Here is a 19563-nt window from a genome sequence, read left to right as displayed (position 1 = left end):
TGGGCCAGCAATGAATGAGCTGCCCCATATCAACTAAAACCACAACTTCTTCACCCTCAGGCCCCACTTTTATATTTACATGGGGCTCCTGGTGGGACCAAATTTTGAAAGCCCCAGGAATTATCTCATTGTTCTGCTACTCTTACTTTTATTTAACTCAATTTTATTTATTTTTTTTAATCTCAATTAAAGATTTCATTTCCTTCTTAAAATTTCTAATTTCTCCACTAGTGAGTGGGAGTTTACATAGCATATTTGTTCTTGTCCCAGTGGGACCTCCCATACGGGGTACACTGAGGTGTTGGTACAGCTAGCGTCCCTTTCACATTGTTTTAATTCTCTCCTGAGCCCAGCATGCCCCCCTTGTCTGTGAAATGACCCTATGTGCTTTACCATTGTCTCTTACTGGGGCAGTGCCTGTCTCCCTTTGTGCTACATTGGGGTTACATGGGGGGGAGATTCTCTAGAGGGTCCCATTGATGAGTTTTTTTGTTTGTTTGTTTGTTTTTCCTAATTCCTCTCCCTCCTGGTCCCGGCCTTTTTCTTTTTACTAATTACGGGCTGATTTCTTGTATCCAACAGGCAGCATATTCTGATTCCTCCATTGAAAAGGGGTTTTGTTCTTATATATATATACATATAAATTCAAGATCTGACAAACCCAAACTTCATCAGATCCATATTTTGGCCAAATATTGATTTTCCCTGTAGTGGCTCTCTAGGCCATATCTGTACACAATATTTAAACAACTTATCCCTGTCCTTTTTCCTGATTTTGGGATCATTTTTTCTTAGGTATCTCTTTCCCATGTGTTCCCCCCCATTACTCTGTTTTCTATTGATTCGGAACCGATGGTTCAAAGCAAATCTCGAAAAGCCAACACGTTAAAGCGGAGGTAACACAACCCTATTGGATCTCTAATCTGAACCTTTATCGCCCTTAAACTGCGGTATTCTCTACAACAAAAGCAACAGGGATGCATTTGATCACAGCATTAACATGTTAACATAAAATGAATGTTAAAGAAATTCCCTTCTCTGCCACTGAGTTAGCAAAATTAAAAAGAGATTTGTTATGGGATTTCATTAAGCTTAGGGAAGCTGGCCTCAGCGGAGCTGAGTCAGTTGACACAGGCTGGCCGGGGAGAGAAGTGTTTCGCTGGCTTATCAGCAACTGGATGGGGACTCACAGGGGCAACTGGCAAGAGTGAGGCCTTGGGACAGAAGGTGTTAAATCGAGGATCTTCTCCTTTTGTTGTGAGCTTTCTGATGCCTCCACCCCTCACTGCCATCCCCCCATCTCCTGCTCATTTGGGGGAGGGGGCGAAGGCATCAGTTTTCCTTTTTCTTGCCTCTGATTGTGATTACACAACCAACAACCCAGGCCCTTTACCAAAGGGGAGAGCATGACAGCTCACACCTCCCGCGTAGGACGTCTCCTCACGAATTACGGATTCCCCTGTACCCATTAAACATACCTTATCTGCCGATAGAGGGTCCTTGTCTGCTCCCACAGTGATCGGATGAGGGAAGGGAGTCCTTCCGAGAAATCTCGGGGCGCGCCAAAGGTGTCCCCTCTCTCAGCCAGTCCTGCAGCCGAACAGAGAGGGTTCCATCTGGGTCGCCAAAATGACTTGTGGAATCAAACTCTATAATCCAGAGATCGGTTATAAAGCAGGTATGTTTATTCCAGCGTTGCGCAGCGCCGGGTGCAAGGGGGATAGCTCCTCCAAACTTGCACCCCGACTGGTAAAATCGTGACACAGATATAGGTACATTTAATGCATAGTCAGTGATTTCTTGGACTTCTAATACATAGTCAATAGTTCTCGGAATTCTGATACATATTCAATAGCTCTTTAGCATACAGACCCCCTCTTGTCTTTAGCATGCAGACCCCTCTTGTCTTATCAGGGGGAATGCAACTCCTCTTCTGGTATTTACTCCTCCTTGCCTGATGTTGTCTGTGAGGTCTCACTCCTTATCTGCATCCTCCCTGCTCTCCTAGGCCCCTTGTTTCTTTTACTTGTTACCTTTAAGTTTCCTTTACTTATTTCTATAAACTACGTTTAAGTTTCCTTTACTTATTCCTATAAACTACCTTTAACTATCCCCCTTTTAGCCCCCCTTTATTTGGAATTCTAGCAGAGCATCTGTTTCCTGCTTCACTGTTCAGGATGACACAAAGTACAAATGTCTGAGTTAGAACAGCACACAACACCAACTTGTTGCAGACAGCAGCCCGTGGTTCTGCAGGAGTGCTGACACAAATACTACAGAGCAAATGTAGGGTAAGGAACGATCCAGCGAGAGTTGATTTTACATTCTGTTTTTGGGGTGTCCTTTGCCTTCCATGAATATTTGCTATGGGATTTCATTAAGCTTAGGGAAGCTGGCCTCAGCGGAGCTGAGTCAGTTGACACAGGCTGGCCAGGGAGAGAAGTGTTTCGCTGGCTTATCACTGGATGGGGACTCACAGGGGCAACTGGCAAGAGTGAGGCCTTGGGACAGAAGGTGTTAAATCGAGGATCTTCTCCTTTTGTTGTGAGCTTTCTGATGCCTCCACCCCTCACTGCCATCCCCCCATCTCCTGCTCATCTGGGGGAGGGGGCGAAGGCATCAGTTTTCCTTGAGCTTCCATTAAATCTCATGGAACACCCTTTTGCCAGCCCATTATCCAGAGACAATGACACTTATGATGAATATTTTGCCTACTTGTAGTTACTGGCAATGAGACCCTTCCAGTCCCATTGAGCTTTGGGCTGGGTGGCCCAGGGGCAAGGCTGACTGCTGCAGGCCTCACTCCCCTTGGCTCAGATTTACTGGTGGAAGAAATCACCGGCCCATATTTTCTCCCACAGTTAGTTAACTCTTGGGTAACCTCCCCCCATGTCCATACTTTGTATCCTGACTGCAGATGGTTGGATGTTACAGTTCCTTTTAACACTGCCCGGGTTCTTTCTCCCTGGGGCACAGCCTGTATCTTCCCTTGCAGTTGTACGCCCATGGGTTTCAGTGATTCTGGAAGCACCCTGATTAAAGGAGTCATCCTCTCAGGATCAACAGGCAACAGGTGATTCATGATGTGGCTGCAGCTTTCTGTCCTGCATCATTTGGAGACAGGCAGCCTTTTGAACACTTTCCACTAATTGATCAGCTGTCCCAGTAATGACAAGAGAGTCTCCCCTTTCTAAAGTGTTACGACCACCTGTCCAATAGGCAGCCCTCTGTGTTAAGGACCAAGGAGCATCTTTAACTACTGTTGCCAGTTGTTATAAATACTCCTGGTCCCCAATAACCTTCAGCCTCCTTTTCAGTTAACGCTATTTGGTCTCCACCCGTAAGACTGACCCTCCATACATACTGTGCCTTTGGAGAGAGACCAAAATCTCTTTTTAATTTTGCTAACTCAGTGGCAGAGAAGGGAATTTCTTTAACATTCATTTGATGTTAACATGTTAATGCTGTGATCAAATGCATCTTCAGTTTTTATCTAAGGATGCAATTGGGTTGGCAAGTCCTCTAATTTGTCAAGCCTGGACTTTATTTCTTTCAGTCTTTCTAGAGGATGGATTTTTTCTTGAGGCAAGTTATGAACGACAGCGTTGCTGTTATCCCTACACGTTAACAGCTCCTTAAAAGCCATTTCCAACATATCTGAATTATGTTTTTCTCTTTGTAACTGTTCCCCAATTCACCATTTGAATTGTTCACCATTTGATCCTGCAGAGTTTTTACCAACTCTTGTATTGCTTTTGGAGAAACCTACATACAGATGCCACTTTGACTCTGCCCTGTATTTCCCTGTTTATCCCACAGTTCCCACTGTGTCCAATAGAACCACCTCTGCCCTGTTGTCATGGTGTTGTTATGTTGCTGTCAATATTCCACATCATAACATCATGTGCAGTGTGGATCATTAAAAGGTTCATATTCCAGTTCTGTGGAATAACAACATCCCGAATACTCAGCTCTCGGAGGAGAACTACAAATCCCAGAGGACGTCGTGGCCAGAGAGAAGTCACGGGAGGAGGACATCTATAATGACATCTATAATCTCGCTCCCAGGCTGGAGCTCTCTCTCTCTCTCGGACTCTCGGAGAGTGGGAAGCGTTCCAGCCGTGTTGCCTAGAGTTCACAGTCGGCCTCTCGGTTTTCAGGGACTGTGTCTCTCTGTTTTGTTTGATTTATTGGCCTCAATCATATTGTATTATATTGTGTTATCTTGTATTCCAATATCATATTTAGTAAAATAAGTTTTTCCTCCTTAGATTGCTGCCACTGTTCTCTTTTCCCATTCCCCTTTTTCCCTTCCTTTTCCGGGCTGGGGTCCCTATGGGGCAGCTGCCCTCTGCCACAGGCACAGGTAAATCTAGGTAACCGTGACACAGCATCACCCCAGTGTCACCACAACACAGCCCCGATGTCACCCCAGCATCACCCCCATGTCACCCTAACACAGACCCAATGTCACCCCAGCATCACCCCAACACAGCCCCAATATCACCGCAGTGTCACCACAATACCACCCCAATGTCACCCCAACGTCATCCAACGTCATCCCAATGTCACCCCAAAAGCATCACCCCAGTGTCACCCCAATGTCCTCCCAATGTCACCCCAGCATCACCCCAACACAGCCCCAATATCACCCCTGTGTTACCACAATACCACCCCAATGTCACACCAATGTCACCCCAGCATCACCCCAATGTCATTCCAACACAGCCCCAATGTCACCCAAACGTCACTCCCTTCAGTCACCTCCCAGTGAGCAGCACCCCAGCCTTAGACCAACAATGTCAGTAATCAGCACTGGGGGGCCCCAGGGGGAAGTGGGGGCTCTGAGGGATGCAGGGGGGCTTTGGTAGCACTGGGAGGTTCTGAGTGCTCTGAGGGGCACTGGGGGCAATGGAGGGCATTGAGGGGCACTGGGGGGCAGTGTAGGGCATAGGGAGGCTCTGAGAGACAATTGGGGGCAGTGGACTTCATTGTGGGCCTCTGAGGGGCACTGGGGGTCAGTGGAGGGAATTGGGGGGCTCTGAGGGGCACTGGGGGGAAGTGGAGGATATTGGAGGGCTCTGAGGAACACTGGGGACAGTGGAGGACACGGGGGGCTCTGAGGGGCACTGAGAAGCTCTGAGGGGCACTGGGGGGCAGTGGAGGGCATTGGGAAGCTATGAGGGGCATTGGGGGGCAGTGGAGAATATTGGGGGAGCTCTGAGGGGCACTGGGGGCAATGGAGGGCATTGGGGTCTCTGAGGAGCACTGGGGTGCAGTGGAGGGCATTGAGGGGCTCTCAATATCTTATCATAGGATCATAGGATGGCCTGCATTGAGGAGCACTGTAATGATCATCTCGTTTCAGCTGGTGCAGCTGGAGGCCATTCCTTCTCGTCCTATCACTGTTATGCAAGAGAAGAGACTGACCCCCAGCTCACCACGGCCTCCCTTTGGAAGTTATAGGGAGCAATAAGGTCTCCCCTGAGCCTTTTTTGTAGTGAGGGGCCCAACAATGAACACAGCACTGGAGCTGCAGCTCTGGATCTCATTTGGCACTGGGGTGCACCCTTTTGCTAAAGGGGTTCAATCTTTGGCCCTTTTGAAAGGGCTTCACCCTTTTATTTCTTGGGGTTCTGCAGTTTGCTGTAGGGCTGACCCATTTGGCCTCGGGGTTCTGCTTTTAGTTTCCATTTCTCCCCATTTTCCATCTCTATCCCCCTCCAGGGCTCCATAGCAGAGACACTTTATCTTTGCTGCAGCCTTCATGGATAAACTGCAGTGGGCAGAAGAGATGCATGCAGACAAAGCAGCAGGCATCTGAGTGCAGAGGGATGCTGCCCATCCCATTTCTCTTCCTATCTACGTCTGCTCTCACTCTGTGCTTTTCAAGGGGTGGATTTTTCCCATCTCCTGAGCCTCCCCTGCTCAGCAAAGAGACACAACCACCAAACTGAGGGGAATAATAGGTATGTATTTATTGAGGGCTTTCTTAACAACCAATTGGAGGTAACATTGGGTAATGGGCTAATTACAATGAGAGGCCGTTAGGATAGGCCACAGCTGCTTTGATGAGTCAAAGAATGAAAGAAGACCAAGAGAAAAGACAGAAAACAGGGAAGAAAACGAGACAGAGAGGCAGCAAAGCGAGGCGGTTCAGTGCTCGTAGATCCAGCCACATCCTGCTGTCAGGTGCGGATCTTCTGTCTGATGGGCCGTCGGAGGTTTGTTGTTCAGCTGACAGCGGCTCCCGATGACAGTCCAGACTGATTTCCAACAAGTCCAACGTGGTGGCACTCAGCCGCCTGCCAGCACTCCCCCACTGCTGTGCCTGGGGGCAGGAGCACAGGACAGGCCCCTTCCATGTGGACAGAGCCCTGTCCCCTGCCCCAGCATGCAGCCCCGAGCTGGGAGGGGTTATTGAGCTGGGCGGTCAGATGGGCAGCAGCCCATCACAGACCACACGCAGGGTCCTGCTTGCAAAGTACGCCACGGGAGCGTACATTGGCTGGGGCAGCACCCGCAGCAGGAGCCGATAGAGCAGCTCCTGGTCATAGTGCTGGGCGTAAAATAGGGCAGAGCCCAGCACAGCAATGAGCAGCAGCTGGAGGCAGACCAAGATGAGGCAGATGGTCCTGTGGGGCAAAAGAGGGGTCCTGGCCATCAGCCCACTGATGGGAGCCTGGCTGCTGCTGGCTCAGCACAGGGCAAGGAGGGGAGACTCACTGCATCCAGAAGGAGAGCCCACGTCTCCTGGCCCGCTCCTTCTTCTCCTGTAGGTGAAGATGGGGCAGGGATGGTGGTCAGGGCCCGCTGCGCAGCAGGGCTTCGTGCAGGACTCGGGAGCCCAGCAGCACAACGGTGCTGCAGGGAGCCCTGTCCCCAGGGAGACCACTGTTGGATGGGGTGAGGGTGCTGTGTGTTCTGCCCCTTACCAGCTGTGCCTCCACCAGCTCCGGCAGCACAGCCCCAGGCACGCGCTCTACCTCCAGCTCCATCTGATGCTGCCGCCTGTGGGCAACAAGGCTTGGTTGGAGGCTGCCGGCCTCTGTCACCGCGGGGGCTCCCCAGCAGCGTGTGCCCACCCCAGGGCTGGGACGGGGCCGCTCTGCCACACCATGCAGGAAGCAGAGCCCCATCCCCAGCAGCGCTGCAGTCCCATTGCTGCCCCAGGTGTGTCAGAGACCCCCGTGTGCAGGCGTGGGGTGCAGGGTCCCATGGGTGGCTCCCATGCACTCACCAGGCACCCTCCAGCTCCAGCTCCTCCCGCTCCTCTCGCAGGCGCTGTTTCTCCCGGCGCAGCACCTGGCAGACAAAAGGCTGAGCTCCATGTCCACAAGACGGGGGTGGGCAGCCCCGCTCCCCTCGCCCCTCCACACTACCTCCATCTCCTCGCTCCCAGCCTTCAGCTGCTCCTCCAGCTGGGCAATGAGCTGCTTCTCCTGCAAGACAACAGCTGTAATGAGGGGTGGCTGCGTTGGGACCCATGGACCCGAGGGATTGGGACCGAGGTCCTCCTGCACAGCCAGAGGCGTGAGGATGCCGAGCTGTGAGGACGAGCCCTCACTGCCCCCTACCTGCTCCAGCTCCTCCTTACGGGCAGCCGTTCTTTCAGCCCGTATTTGCTGGGCGTCCTGTGCGAAAGAGAAGAGCAGCGGCCGTCAGGGCACCGGCGCTCCCACGGGGCTCCGTCCCCTCCTGCCTCCTCCATCGGGGCAAGCAGGGCCTGCAGGACTGGAGCTGCAGACCCACACGAGGGCACTTCTCCCACCCCACCGCACCCCACACAGCAGCATCTGCTCACCTTCAGCAAAGACGCCCTGGCCGCGGCCGTGCGCTTCTCCATCATCCGCTCATAAGCCTGTGGGAGGGGAAAGGAGCGGCGTTGGCACCCGGCTCTCTGCTGCCATGCCGTGGGCAGGGTGCCCTCCAGCCGGCAGCTCGGCCCTTCTGTGCCCGTCCACCCAGAGCTCACCTGCTCCAGCTGCTGCAGCAGCTCCACGCGCTGCAGAGCTGTTAATGTTCCGCTGGCAAACTGGGCCCGCATTGCTGCACCACTGGCACAGCTGCTCGCAGGACCTGCACCGCCTGCAGAATGGGGCCGGCAGGTTCGGCGCTGACCCACTGCCCCTGCCCCACCCCGGGGGGGCTCTGTGAGGTCAGCGCGACATTGTGACGTCACCAGCACAGGAGGGTCCTGGGAGGTCACAGGGACAGAACGTGGTTTGTGCTGGAAGAGTCCTTGAAGGTCATTAAGAACCAGAGAATGCCCTCTCTTTGGGTTCCCATATCCCATCCTTATGGAACCAACAGATCTCCTTTCTTTAGCAGCCCTATTCTCATCTCTTTTGGTCCCCAACCCCCGTTCTTCTCCCTTTCAGCTCCCCCTTCCTCTCTATTTGGCACCCCCAAGTCTCTAGGCACCTTTATTTCCCTCCCCTTAGTCTCCCTGCCTCTCTGCCCTGCCCCTATTTCCAACCCCAACCGTCCAGGTGAGCGGCACGGGGACACTACAGCCCCACAGGGCACTTGGGGACCCTGGGTGTCTCCGCAGCCCTGAGGACCGGGCATCAGGGGCTGGGAATTAATTGATGGCATGGAGGGGACTGTCCGTGGCCTGTTCCAGGGGGACCTGGGCACTGTCACCTCCAGCCCTTCCTTTGCGCTCTATGGGGCTGTGCAGAGGAACGGATCTGGAGGGGGCAGGCTCAGGGTGCCCTATGGATGGCCAGAGTCACCATGCAGGTGGGACAGGGGCTGTGGCTTCCATCCCCAGTGGACCCACGTCCTGCCCCGGGTCTCTTGGCTGCTGCCAGTCCTTCTCCTGCCCCAAGTCCTTGGGGACAAACCTTGCAGGGACAAGGCTCCTCATTGCCTGTGCTGCCCTCTGGTGCCCAGTGAGGACCCCGATGATCAGTGACACCCTCTGATGATCAATAAATCCCTCAGCAAACCTACACTCTTTGTGTCCGTGTCGTTGTTCTCGTGCTCAGCAGGGACTGCTGGGATCTGTCCCTGCCTGGCAGTGCTCACCTCACAGTTCTGGGAGGCCTCCCCAGCTCCATGCCATGCACACCATGTCCTGCACCCCTGTGGGCTTCCCCTCCCTCACTCATCATCTGCTCCAAAGTCCTAAAGGATGGAGCTCCTCATGCTGCCATCAACCCCAGTACCCTCCCTCTGCTCTCTCTCAGTTCCTCCATACAATTCCTCCCAAAGCCTTCACCCTTTGATCCGCCTCTGCATGGACACAGTGTGACCACAACACCCTACTTTTAGCCCCTCTCTTATTGCAGCCACTTGTCACTCCTTTGGGTCTGCTTTAGGCCGCGTGCCTCAGTGCCCCAACCCCCTACCCATCACCCAGAACAAGGGCTGCATATCCCCTCCCATGGACACCTCCAATCCCTTCTGTCTCTCCCCTTTCTTCCCTCACATTTCCTCATTCCCTTTCCCATAGCACACAAGCCCTCCAAGGCCAAAATCCAGCTGGCCAGGTGCCCTGCCAGGCCAAAAGGGCCAATCCACGGGCTTGGAAAGGCAGTACAAGGGTTAGGGCTAGTGTCGTGTTTGGGGGGGATGTTTAATGTGTACCACAAGGGAATTTGACGCTAGGGCAGTGCAGTCGGTAACTCTGCGTATATATATGTATACAGATCCATGTGCATATTGTGTTTTGATATTGTTTATTTGTAGGTAGATGTTTATATTAAATATGATGTTGTGATGTAGAATAGCAAGAGGAAATATTACTAAGCCGTGACAGTCTTTATCTCTTGCCTCAAACATTTCCAGCTCCTAAACAGGCAAGGGGTCTGGGAAGAGTCCTCACTCTCTCTCCTTGTTCCTTTGCTTTTCTTCAAGGAAGTGGCGTGCAGGAATGACACAAATGGGTCTCAATGACCCAAATGGGACTCAGCAGCTGTTTTGCAGCCGCCGGTGGAGCTCTGTCTGTCCTGGGAAGCTGTCGTGGTTTTGTGATGTTGCTGTCAATATTAAAAGGTTCATACTCCAGAAAAATACATATCCCTGGTGGCCTAGTGGTTAGGATTCGGCGCTCTCACTGCCGCAGCCCGGGTTCGATTCCCCGTCAGGGAACCATCCTCTGCTGCCAACCCCTGGGATATGTAGCTGGAATGACACAAATGGGTCTCAATAACCCAAAAGGGACACAGCAGATGCTTTGCAGCCGCCAGTGCAGCTCTGACTGTCCTGGGCACCCCATGCCCAGATCTGATGGTGGGGGACTCCATGGGTGGGCTGGACTCAGCACGAGATGCTGCTGCCACCATCTCTTCGGTGGGAGATCCTGTTCCACCCTTTAAGGGCAGCAGCAACCCAGATGGGACAACAGGGGGCTCCTCGGGCAGGCTGGTCTCACCAGGAGATGTTTCTGCTGCCATTTCCTTGGCTTGTTCCCACGCTTCCCTGATCTTCTTAACCCTCTTCCTGAGAAGCTGCACCAAGTCGCAGGCCAGAAGCGGCAGCCTGGATGGTCTGCGTCGGGTCTCCTTGGGTGCAGCCCTTGAGGAAGATGGTGGCTCTTCACTGCAAGCTCCACCCTCACGCTGGGCTTCCTCTGCTCTTCCTTCTTCACCGAGGAAGCTGACACATCCTGTTCAGCCCAGCTCTTCTTGGTTATCCGTTCCCTTCCTGCCCTGCTGCTCAGATAGAAGCACAAGTGCTGCTGGAGAAGCAGCGCAAAGCACAGCCTGAATCACTGCTACCTTGCACTGAGGAAAGGCTGAGATGCACCACGGCCTCACCTGCTGCCTACTTGGAAGGGGAGGTTCAGCTCCACATGTCAGCAAGTACTCAAGAACCCTCCTTCTTTCTTCCTGAGCAGGAAACTGGATGCTGAAACCTTCTCCAACGTCATTATTAAACAGTACCTGGACCTGAAGCCCCAGGAGAAAACACAGTTCAGATCCAAGACCACAAAACAGTCATATTCCAGTCCAACACAATTCCAATTCTGATTCGAATTTCAGGACTAGCATTTCACCCACCCTGCTATGGAAGGGGGAAAGGGAGGGGGAAATACAAGGGGAAAGCTAGGGAGGGCCTTCTAACCCCACATGCCCCTAAAACCCACTCTATAGCCCCATATATCCCCTATAACCCTGTATCCCACTAGAATCCTCCTACTGCCCACCCACAGCCTCCTAGAGACACATACCCCCATAACCCTCCTAAAGCCCACCCAGAGCACCCTACAGGCCCCACTTAGAACCTCCACCACAGCCTTATATAACACCCCAGTCCCCAAGCTCCCTATAGCCCCATGATCCCCTGTAGCCCCCCACAGCCCAGCATCACCCCTCTATCCCCTCCACAGTCTCCTATATCCTCCCCAGAGCTCCCGCTGTCCCATATCCTCCTATACCACTTCAATAGTTCCACACAACTTTCTAGAACCCCATAACCCTCCTATGGCCACTGTGAAGCTCCCTATAGCCCCATATACTCCTACATCTATACCCGCAGTCCTCCTAGCACCCTACAGCCCCATATCCTCCTATAAGCCCCGCACAGCCCTATATCCCTCTACAGCCCCGACCGGTGCTCCCTATTGTTGTATTAGGCGAAATACGGGGATATCGGGCTGTCACGCAACAGGCCCTCCCTAATTTCTGGAAGGATCGATGACGTGTACAAGAGAGGCGTACACGAAGGGCGTAGGTTATATAAGCGTGTGTTTGCTTTAAGAAATCGCCATTTTACTGCTCACCCTCTTGGTGTTATTTCGGTAATTGGCCCAGCTGCGGACTTCTAGGGTCTTAAAGTCTTCAAATGGTGACCCGCCGACGTGATAAGCTGCGATTTACAACAGTGCAGACTGATAAGGAGACTTAGAAGACCTAGAAGAGACGGGGGCAGCTGTTAGCATAACGGCAAGGATCCTACCACGGGTGGCGCTTCATTTCCCTTTGCCGTGGGTGGTAGAAGCCCGGGACGGAGAGATCGTGGCCAAGATTCTTCGTCGGGGGAGAGACAGAGAGCGCTCAGAATCCCCAGGACCTGTCTGGGAAGCGCCCGGGGGCGGCCGGAGACGTGGGCCGGGGCGACATGGAAGCCGTTATCAAGGTAATTCTTCATGCCTGTAAACTTCACTGTGGAAAACAAACTCCTTCTAAGAAGGAGGTTACAGCAGTCCTCTTGCTGCTGGAGAAAGAAGGACTATTAGTATCCCCCTCTGATTTATACAATCCTGACAACTGGGATAGAATTACGACCGCGTTATCTCAGCGAACGCTAGCCATCCATAGGGTGTCGGAATTCAAGGTCTGGGGATTTATCTTAGAGGCGTTGAAAGCGGCTCGGGAGGAGAAACTCGCAATCCAGCGCGCTAGGGAGCTATTGGGGTTGGAGGCGGGGGGGAATCTTGTCTCTTCTGCAGGTTCGGAAGGGGCCAAGATGGCGCCGGCCTCCTCGTCTCCACCCAATGCTTCACCTTCGAGAACAATCCAGAAGGAAGTTGCGCAAGACCGCTCTGACCAGGACGACACCCAGCCCCCACCTCCTTATCCTGCTCGGAACCTATATCCTTCCTTGAAACCTTTTAGGGACGAAGGGGGAGGGCGGCCCCCTGAGGAATGTGGTCATGTCAGTAACGGAGCTGATAACAGCATGCGGGGGGTGGGCGGTACCTCCCCACCGTCAGGTTCTGCCTGCCAAAGTGTTCCCTCCCAAAAGGGGGCGGATCACTCCGCCCCACAAGATAGTGAGCGTGGCTGTGGGTGTGGTGATCTGAAGCGGGTAGCCCAAGAGCCCGCCCAGGGGGGATGTGGCCCCACAGCACCCCCCCTCGTGAGCCCGCCCACACTCACTGATTGGGCTCGGGCGACAGAAGATCTCCAGGCAGCCGACCCGGCAACAACAACGTTTGCCCTTCCGATAGTTGTAAAGCAGGAGGGTTCAGCGTGGACCCCTCTGGATACCAAGGCGATTACTCGCCTTGCTGAATTAGTTAAGAACAAGGGTCTGCGTTCTCCAGTGACTATGTCGGCTGCTGAGGCTCTTATGGCCTCAAGTCTTTTACCGTATGATGTGACCAACCTGATGCGGGTCATTCTTGAACCCGTGCAGTATACTCTGTGGTATGATGAATGGAATAGATTGCTTCAGGTTGTGGTGGCAGAGGCGAATCGCAATGCTGACCACCCAGCCAATGAACGTGAAGGTGAGGGCCGAGGGGCTAGAGTCACCCGGACCACTCTCCCTCGCCTTCTGGGTTTAGCAGATGGTATGGTGGGATCTCCTGATGGCCAGGCAAGGACGCTTAGAGCGGGAGAGCTGGCTGCGCTTACAACTGCAGCCCTCACAGCCCTGTGGATAGTGGCTAAGGTCGCAGAGCCTGTGCTCCCATGGACTGACATCAAACAGGAGCCCTCTGAGTCATTCTCTGATTTTGCAAATCGTTTGCTTCGTGCTGTTGAGGGGTCTGACCTGCCCGAGGATGTTCAGTCCTTGGTCGTGATAGATTGCCTCAAGCAGAGATCGCTTCCAGAGATTCAACAGATAATTAGAGCGGCGCCTGGGACTTTGACCACCCCAGGGCAAATTATTAAGTATGTGTTAGACCATCAGAAAAGCACCCCACTGACTAGTGAGAGTTTTACGACCGCATCCCCTCTCGACCCCTCACCTTTGTCATTGGGGGGCGGGGAGTGCGGGCGCGCGGTTAATTCAAGTGGTTGGAGAAGTAGGCGTGTTCCAGACCCGGGGGGAGCGCAAACGTGGTGCTATCCCAGGGGGGGGAGTAGCCAGGTCCAAAGGGGACCGGCAGGGCCCGCAGCTGCAAGTTGTTCGCTCGCTGTGGCTCCTGCTGCCTGCCTGACATGCAGGGGACTGGGGCTCGATTCGCCGGCGCGGAGCCGCTCCGCCTTCCGGCATCGGGCTGCTGGCTGCTGCAGAGAGTTTTGTTTGCCTCTAGCTTTAAACACAGCGGAAACTTTGACGGTGCATGGCCCTGTGCTCCCTCATGACACTGAAAGCCTCGCATACGTGATTCTCAAGTGGGTGCAATACACACTCTGGAAAGAAGGGTGGATGACAGAGCTTGGGAGAGTGTTGGCAGATGAGCAGGATGATTCCTTTCACCCTGTGCATGGTATAGGCATGCAGGGGAGGATTAAAGCAGAGTGCTTGGGATATAAGTTTAGTCCTGAGATGATGCAGCTGGTGGGTCTTGATATTCAACCACATGTAAAGACACTATGGGATGTGCAGAATATGGTAGGAACCCTCCAGTGGGTTCGGAGTGCTTTGGGAATGCCTTCAGGATTGAGGAAGCCCTTGTATGGTCAGCTAAAGGGATCCGATGCAGAAGAACTCAAAAATCGGTCTAACGAAAGGCCTGCAGTTTGGCAAAAGATCGTACAGAGCTGCATGGAAGGATCGCTTGTGCAGCATGAGACTCTTAGTCTCAGGGCGAAGGTTTGGCAGGATTCCAACAGTAGTTGGCAGGCTGCTGTCTTCACAAACAGAAAGGTCAGCGTGCAGATGCTTGAGGTGATGGCTGTAATGGCTGCAGTGCACCTCTGGCGAATGATACCCTCTAACATTGTTGCAGATTCCATCTTTGCAGTCAAGCAGTTGGCCCGGATGGGCCAGGAAGGTCTCTCAAGTACAGAGGCTGCTGGAACTCTGGAAGAGGCCTTGGTCGTCCGCACAGCTCCTGTTGCACCCTTATATGTGTGTGATCACTCTGGGGTGCCAAGCCTTTTTGCCACAGGTAATGCAACAGCAGATAAAGTTACCAGCACACTTGTCATTGGCCTGGGATCGCTGCAGATCTGGCAAATGGATGTCACCTGGGAGCCTTGCTTGTCTCCCTGCCAATGGTGGGTTATTGCTGTGAGTACCTCCTCTATTGTCATTATGGCCACTCAGCATGTCAGGTCTGGCTCGACTGCAGTCCGATACCATTGGACAATCGCTGTTGCTGTGGTTGGTTTGCCCAGTTACGTTAGGACTCACAATGGGTCCTGCTTCATTTCTCACTTTACTGACTATGGGAAGTGGGATAAGAGTTCCTTCTTTACAGGAGCAGTCAATGGGGAATCTGGTACCTGAGGTTGTTCTGCTCCTGTTGGTCTCAGTGATAAGCATCGCTCGAACAATAAGTGCAGGGACCTTTGGGATTCAGTCAGGAATTGTTGGGTCTCAGCCAACTTAATCTGTGGTTGCAACTTCACTTATCTCTTAAGGTGTGATCTTCTTATCCTATAGGTTGAGATTCTAGTTACCTAGTCACTACATATCGAGTACACGTTAATGCAATGATGGTGCATGTTGCCGTGTGCTGATGAGCTGATGGACGCTATTGAGGATATGGACAGAAAGACTTTGACGGATGTTCACCATACAGAGAAGATACATCAGGCGTAAGAAGAATGAAGAGGGATGGAAAACATCGCAGACGAGAATTGCTTCTCGAAAGGTTCCTGACAACAAGAGGAATATTCAATCACTCGCTCCACACAGTTGTGGTGGTGTTTTCATAACATGGTTGTGCCTTATGCTACTAATTATATTATAGAGAGTTTGTTAAGGTTTAGTTAAGGGTTTGTTAGGAATCTGTAGTGTTGCGTATTGTAACGGGTTAAGTTCTCTTAGCATGGGGAGGGGGAGATGTTGTATTAGGCGAAATACAGGGATATCGGGCTGTCACGCGACAGGCCCTCCCTAATTTCTGGAAGGATCGATGACGCGTACAAGAGAGGCGTACACGAAGGGCGTAGGTTATATAAGCGTTTGCTTTAAGAAATCGCCATTTTACCGCTCACCCTCTTGGTGTTATTTCGGTAATTGGCCCAGCTGCGGACTTCTAGGGTCTTAAAGTCTACACCCTATAGCCCCAGATCTCTCCCAATAGCCCCCTCACGCATTTCTATATTCCCCCTTCAGCTACTGATATCCCCATATTCCCCTCACAGCCACCCATTTCCTCACATCCCTTGGTATCCCCACACAGCCCACTACAACCCCATATCCCCCAGTCTGAATACTCTACCTATACACCTATACTATACACTATACCCATCCCACAGCACCCGACAGCCCCATATTACCCTATATCCACCCCCCACATAAGCCCATATTACCCAGTACCTCCCCACAGCCTCATATTACTCTATGTCCTCTCTTGCATAGCCCCACATTACTCTATACCCCCATGTTACCCTACAGTCCCCACACAGCCCCCTCAACTCCCCTATATCCCTCTACAGCCCCCCAGTGATCCATACAGCCCCAGATCACTCCCGATAACCCCTCCACACTTCCATATCTCTACATTCTCACAACAGCTACCTAACTCCCCACATTCCCCCACAGCCACCCATTTCCTCACATCCCTTGGTATCCCCACACAGCCCACTACAACCCCACTATATCCCCCACGATTCACCCCTATATCCATCCCACTGCCACCCACAGCCCCGTATTACCCTATACCCCCCTGGCATAGCCCCATATTACTCTATACCCTCATGTTACCCTACAGTCCCCCCACACCCCCCTCACCTCCCCTCCATCCCCAGCCCCACACGTAGACAGCCCCAAGGTGGTCCCCGTGCCGGGCCTCTCCTGCTGAGCACCAAGATGGGCTGCAGCACCGCTCCTGTGCTGGCTGTGGACCCGCGTACCTTTGGTGTCCATAAGGCTGGAGGCGCACCCCGCTGCAGGGCCATCCTTGCTCACTGTGTTCCGCCTCGTGCCGACGGGTTGCTCCTTGTTGGCGCCGGCCATGCCGGAGCCCACCAATCAAATGCATCTGCTCTGTGCCAGATGCTCCTTCAGGATGCAGGACCCACTGCTGTGCTCCGCCTTCACCCCCTCCAGGGGGGCCGTGTATCAGACGTCGCCACGGCAACGCGGTGACAATGTGGCCTGTGCTGGCAGCTGCCCATTGTTACACTGGCACAGCAGCATGCTACCTGCCATGACATGGGAGGAGCCCAGTTCTGCCCCTTGGTGGCACCGCCCAGTCCCGGACCCCTTGTGTGCCAGCAGCACCACACCAGAGGTGGTGGCGGTGGAGCAGCGACACAGTGTTCTGGATACAAGCCTGCGCTCTCTGCCAGCTCACAGAAGCAGCTGCGGCCACCTGGCTGCACTTCAGGGCCTCCACCTTCCTGTGGGCTGAAAAAATACCAGGGACGGGGTTGATGACACAGTTGCTGTTTCACAGCTGCTTCCCTAGAACTGCTTCTAAGGGACATCATCCAGATTGGCCCCGCGTTTGGACGGGCTCCTCTGAGGGGGAGGTCTGCATCTGAGAAGGAAGGCGGTGGCCAAGTTTGCCCGGTCTATGAAGCCAGCAGAGCTTTTAATCCCCCATCATACCTGGCAGGGTCTCCCTGCAGGACATGATGTTGAGAGTCAGGTCAAACACAGGCCAGCACAGAGTCACGGTCCTGTCCTCAGTCCTGATCTCCTTGGAGATGGTGTCAAAGGAGCCGAAGGTGGGAATCCAGACCCCCTGCGAGTGGAAGAGAAAGAAAGGGCAGAAACATTACGTGCTGGAATGAAGGCTCGTCATCTTCCACGCTGTAAATGTTCAACCCTGCGAAAGGGGCACCCCTGAAACTGGTTCCAGCTGCCCTGTGGACATCTTATCACCCCACTGTTTTCGGACTGTTTCACCCTTATATTTATGGCCCTCATACCCCTTGTTTTCCCACAAAAACAGTCATATAGTCCAATACAATTCCAATTCTGATTTGAATTTCAGGACTAGCATTTCACCCACCCTGCTATGGAAGGGGGAAAGGGAGGGGGAAATAGGAGGGGAAAGCTAGGGAGAGCCTTCTAACCCCACATGCCCCTAAAACCCACTCTATAGCCCCATATATCCCCTATAACCCTGTATCCCACTAAAATCCTCCTATAGCCTCCTAGAGACACATACCCCCATAACCCTCCTAAAGCCCACCCAGAGCACCCTACAGGCCCCACTTAGAACCTCCACCACAGCCTTATATAACACCCCAGTCCCCAAGCTCCCTATAGCCCCATGATCCCCTGTAGCCCCCCACAGCCCAGCATCACCCCTCTATCCCCTCCACAGTCCCCTATATCCTCCCCAGAGCTCCCGCTGTCCCATATCCTCCTATACCACTTCAATAGTTCCACACAACTTTCTAGAACCCCATAACCCTCCTATGGCCACTGTGAAGCTCCCTATAGCCCCATATACTCCTACATCTACACCCGCAGTCCCCCTAGTCCCCTATCCTCCTATAAGCCCCGCACAGCCCTATATCCCTCTACAGCCCCGACCGGTGCTCCCTATAGCCCCAGATCTCTCCCAATAGCCCCCTCATGCATTTCTATATTCCCCCTTCATCTACCGATATCCCCATATTCCCCTCACAGCCACCCATTTCCTCACATCCCTTGGTATCCCCACACAGCCCACTACAACCCCATATCCCCCAGTCTGAATACTCTACCTATACACCTATACTATACACTATACCCATCCCACAGCACCCGACAGCCCCATATTACCCTATATCCACCCCCCACATAAGCCCATATTACCCAGTACCTCCCCACAGCCTCATATTACTCTATGTCCTCTCTTGCATAGCCCCACATTACTCTATACCCCCATGTTACCCTACAGTCCCCACACAGCCCCCTCAACTCCCCTATATCCCTCTACAGCCCCCCAGTGATCCATACAGCCCCAGATCACTCCCGATAACCCCTCCACACTTCCATATCTCTACATTCTCACAACAGCTACCTAACTCCCCACATTCCCCCACAGCCACCCATTTCCTCACATCCCTTGGTATCCCCACACAGCCCACTACAACCCCACTATATCCCCCACGATTCACCCCTATATCCATCCCACTGCCACCCACAGCCCCGTATTACCCTATACCCCCCTGGCATAGCCCCATATTACTCTATACCCCCATGTTACCCTACAGTCCCCCCACACCCCCCTCACCTTTCCCTTCCCCCCCACTCCTCCCCCGCTGCCCCCTACACCCACATCCCACCTCAGCCCCGCCGGGCACCGCTTCCTCTCCCCGGCCCGGAGCCGTTCTCCCGCACAGCTCCGGCGCCGCCATCCTCAGCACCGCTCCCGTCGCGCCGCGGTTCCGTCTCGGTGCTGCCCGCACAGCTCTGGCAAGCAGCGGCTGCAGCCGAACGAGGGGAGAGCCGGGCGGCCCCGAGCCGCAAGATGGCGGCCGCTCCCGCCTCAGAATGGAGCCTAAGCCAATCAGAGCCGTTGGCGCTGTCGCCGACCAATGAGACGGTGACACGCGTCGGCAATGCCGCTAACCAATGAGAACCCGGGGGAGGTCCGCATGAGCCTCTGACCAATGAGAGGCCGGCGCGGGCCGGATGAGCAGCTGATTAATGAGAGATGGGGGGCAGGCCTGAGCTGCCGCTGACCAATGAGAGGCAAGGGGCGGGCTGGAGCTGCCGATGGCCAATTAGCAGCAGGCTAATGAGAGGACGGGGTTGGGCTGGAGCTGCCGCTGACCAATGAGAGGCCGGAGGCGGGCCGGAACTGCTGCCGCCGCCATCTCC

The 19563-nt window shown here is 53.6% G+C and overlaps 1 protein-coding gene across 3 annotated transcripts; it reads right to left on the bottom strand.

The window, feature by feature from the left end:
• Window positions 1–6406: 6406 nt before the first annotated feature.
• On the bottom strand, window positions 6407–19219 carry LOC140261233 (uncharacterized). 3 transcript variants are annotated; one of them, XM_072354442.1, is made up of 10 exons: window positions 19026–19219; window positions 16653–17488; window positions 10767–10898; window positions 7976–10687; window positions 7805–7861; window positions 7383–7634; window positions 7241–7305; window positions 6936–7011; window positions 6727–6773; window positions 6407–6635 (listed from the first exon to the last, which is right to left on the bottom strand). In XM_072354442.1, exons 4-10 carry the CDS (start codon window positions 8294–8296, stop codon window positions 6434–6436), a joined length of 1020 nt encoding a protein of 339 aa, XP_072210543.1. In that variant the 5' UTR covers window positions 8297–10687; window positions 10767–10898; window positions 16653–17488; window positions 19026–19219; the 3' UTR covers window positions 6407–6433. The 3 variants fall into 3 exon arrangements, with proteins under 3 accessions (XP_072210543.1, XP_072210542.1, XP_072210545.1); XM_072354441.1 differs by having other exon boundaries at window positions 7976–10661; XM_072354444.1 differs by having other exon boundaries at window positions 7383–7442; window positions 7578–7634; window positions 7976–10898; window positions 19026–19202.
• Between the last annotated feature and the right edge of the window lie 344 nt (window positions 19220–19563).

Source organism: Excalfactoria chinensis, chromosome 20 (genome assembly GCF_039878825.1).
Source record: "Excalfactoria chinensis isolate bCotChi1 chromosome 20, bCotChi1.hap2, whole genome shotgun sequence".
Taxonomy (NCBI): domain Eukaryota; kingdom Metazoa; phylum Chordata; class Aves; order Galliformes; family Phasianidae; genus Excalfactoria; species Excalfactoria chinensis.
The sequence above is the reverse complement of the archived record's forward strand: the minus strand, read 5'-3'. Positions and strand labels throughout refer to the sequence as shown.

Bases quoted from the DNA above. Each gene is read 5' to 3' on its own strand.
- LOC140261233 (XM_072354442.1), bottom strand. From the start codon at position 8,296: ATGGGATATGGGAACCCAAAGAGAGGGCATTCTCTGGTTCTTAATGAC. The intron at 6,774-6,935 runs GTAAGGGGCAGA...CTTCACCTACAG, and splicing joins AGCTGGTGGAGGCACAGCTG to GAGAAGAAGGAGCGGGCCAG. The intron at 6,636-6,726 runs GTGAGTCTCCCC...TTTGCCCCACAG, and splicing joins GGGCTCTCCTTCTGGATGCA to GACCATCTGCCTCATCTTGG.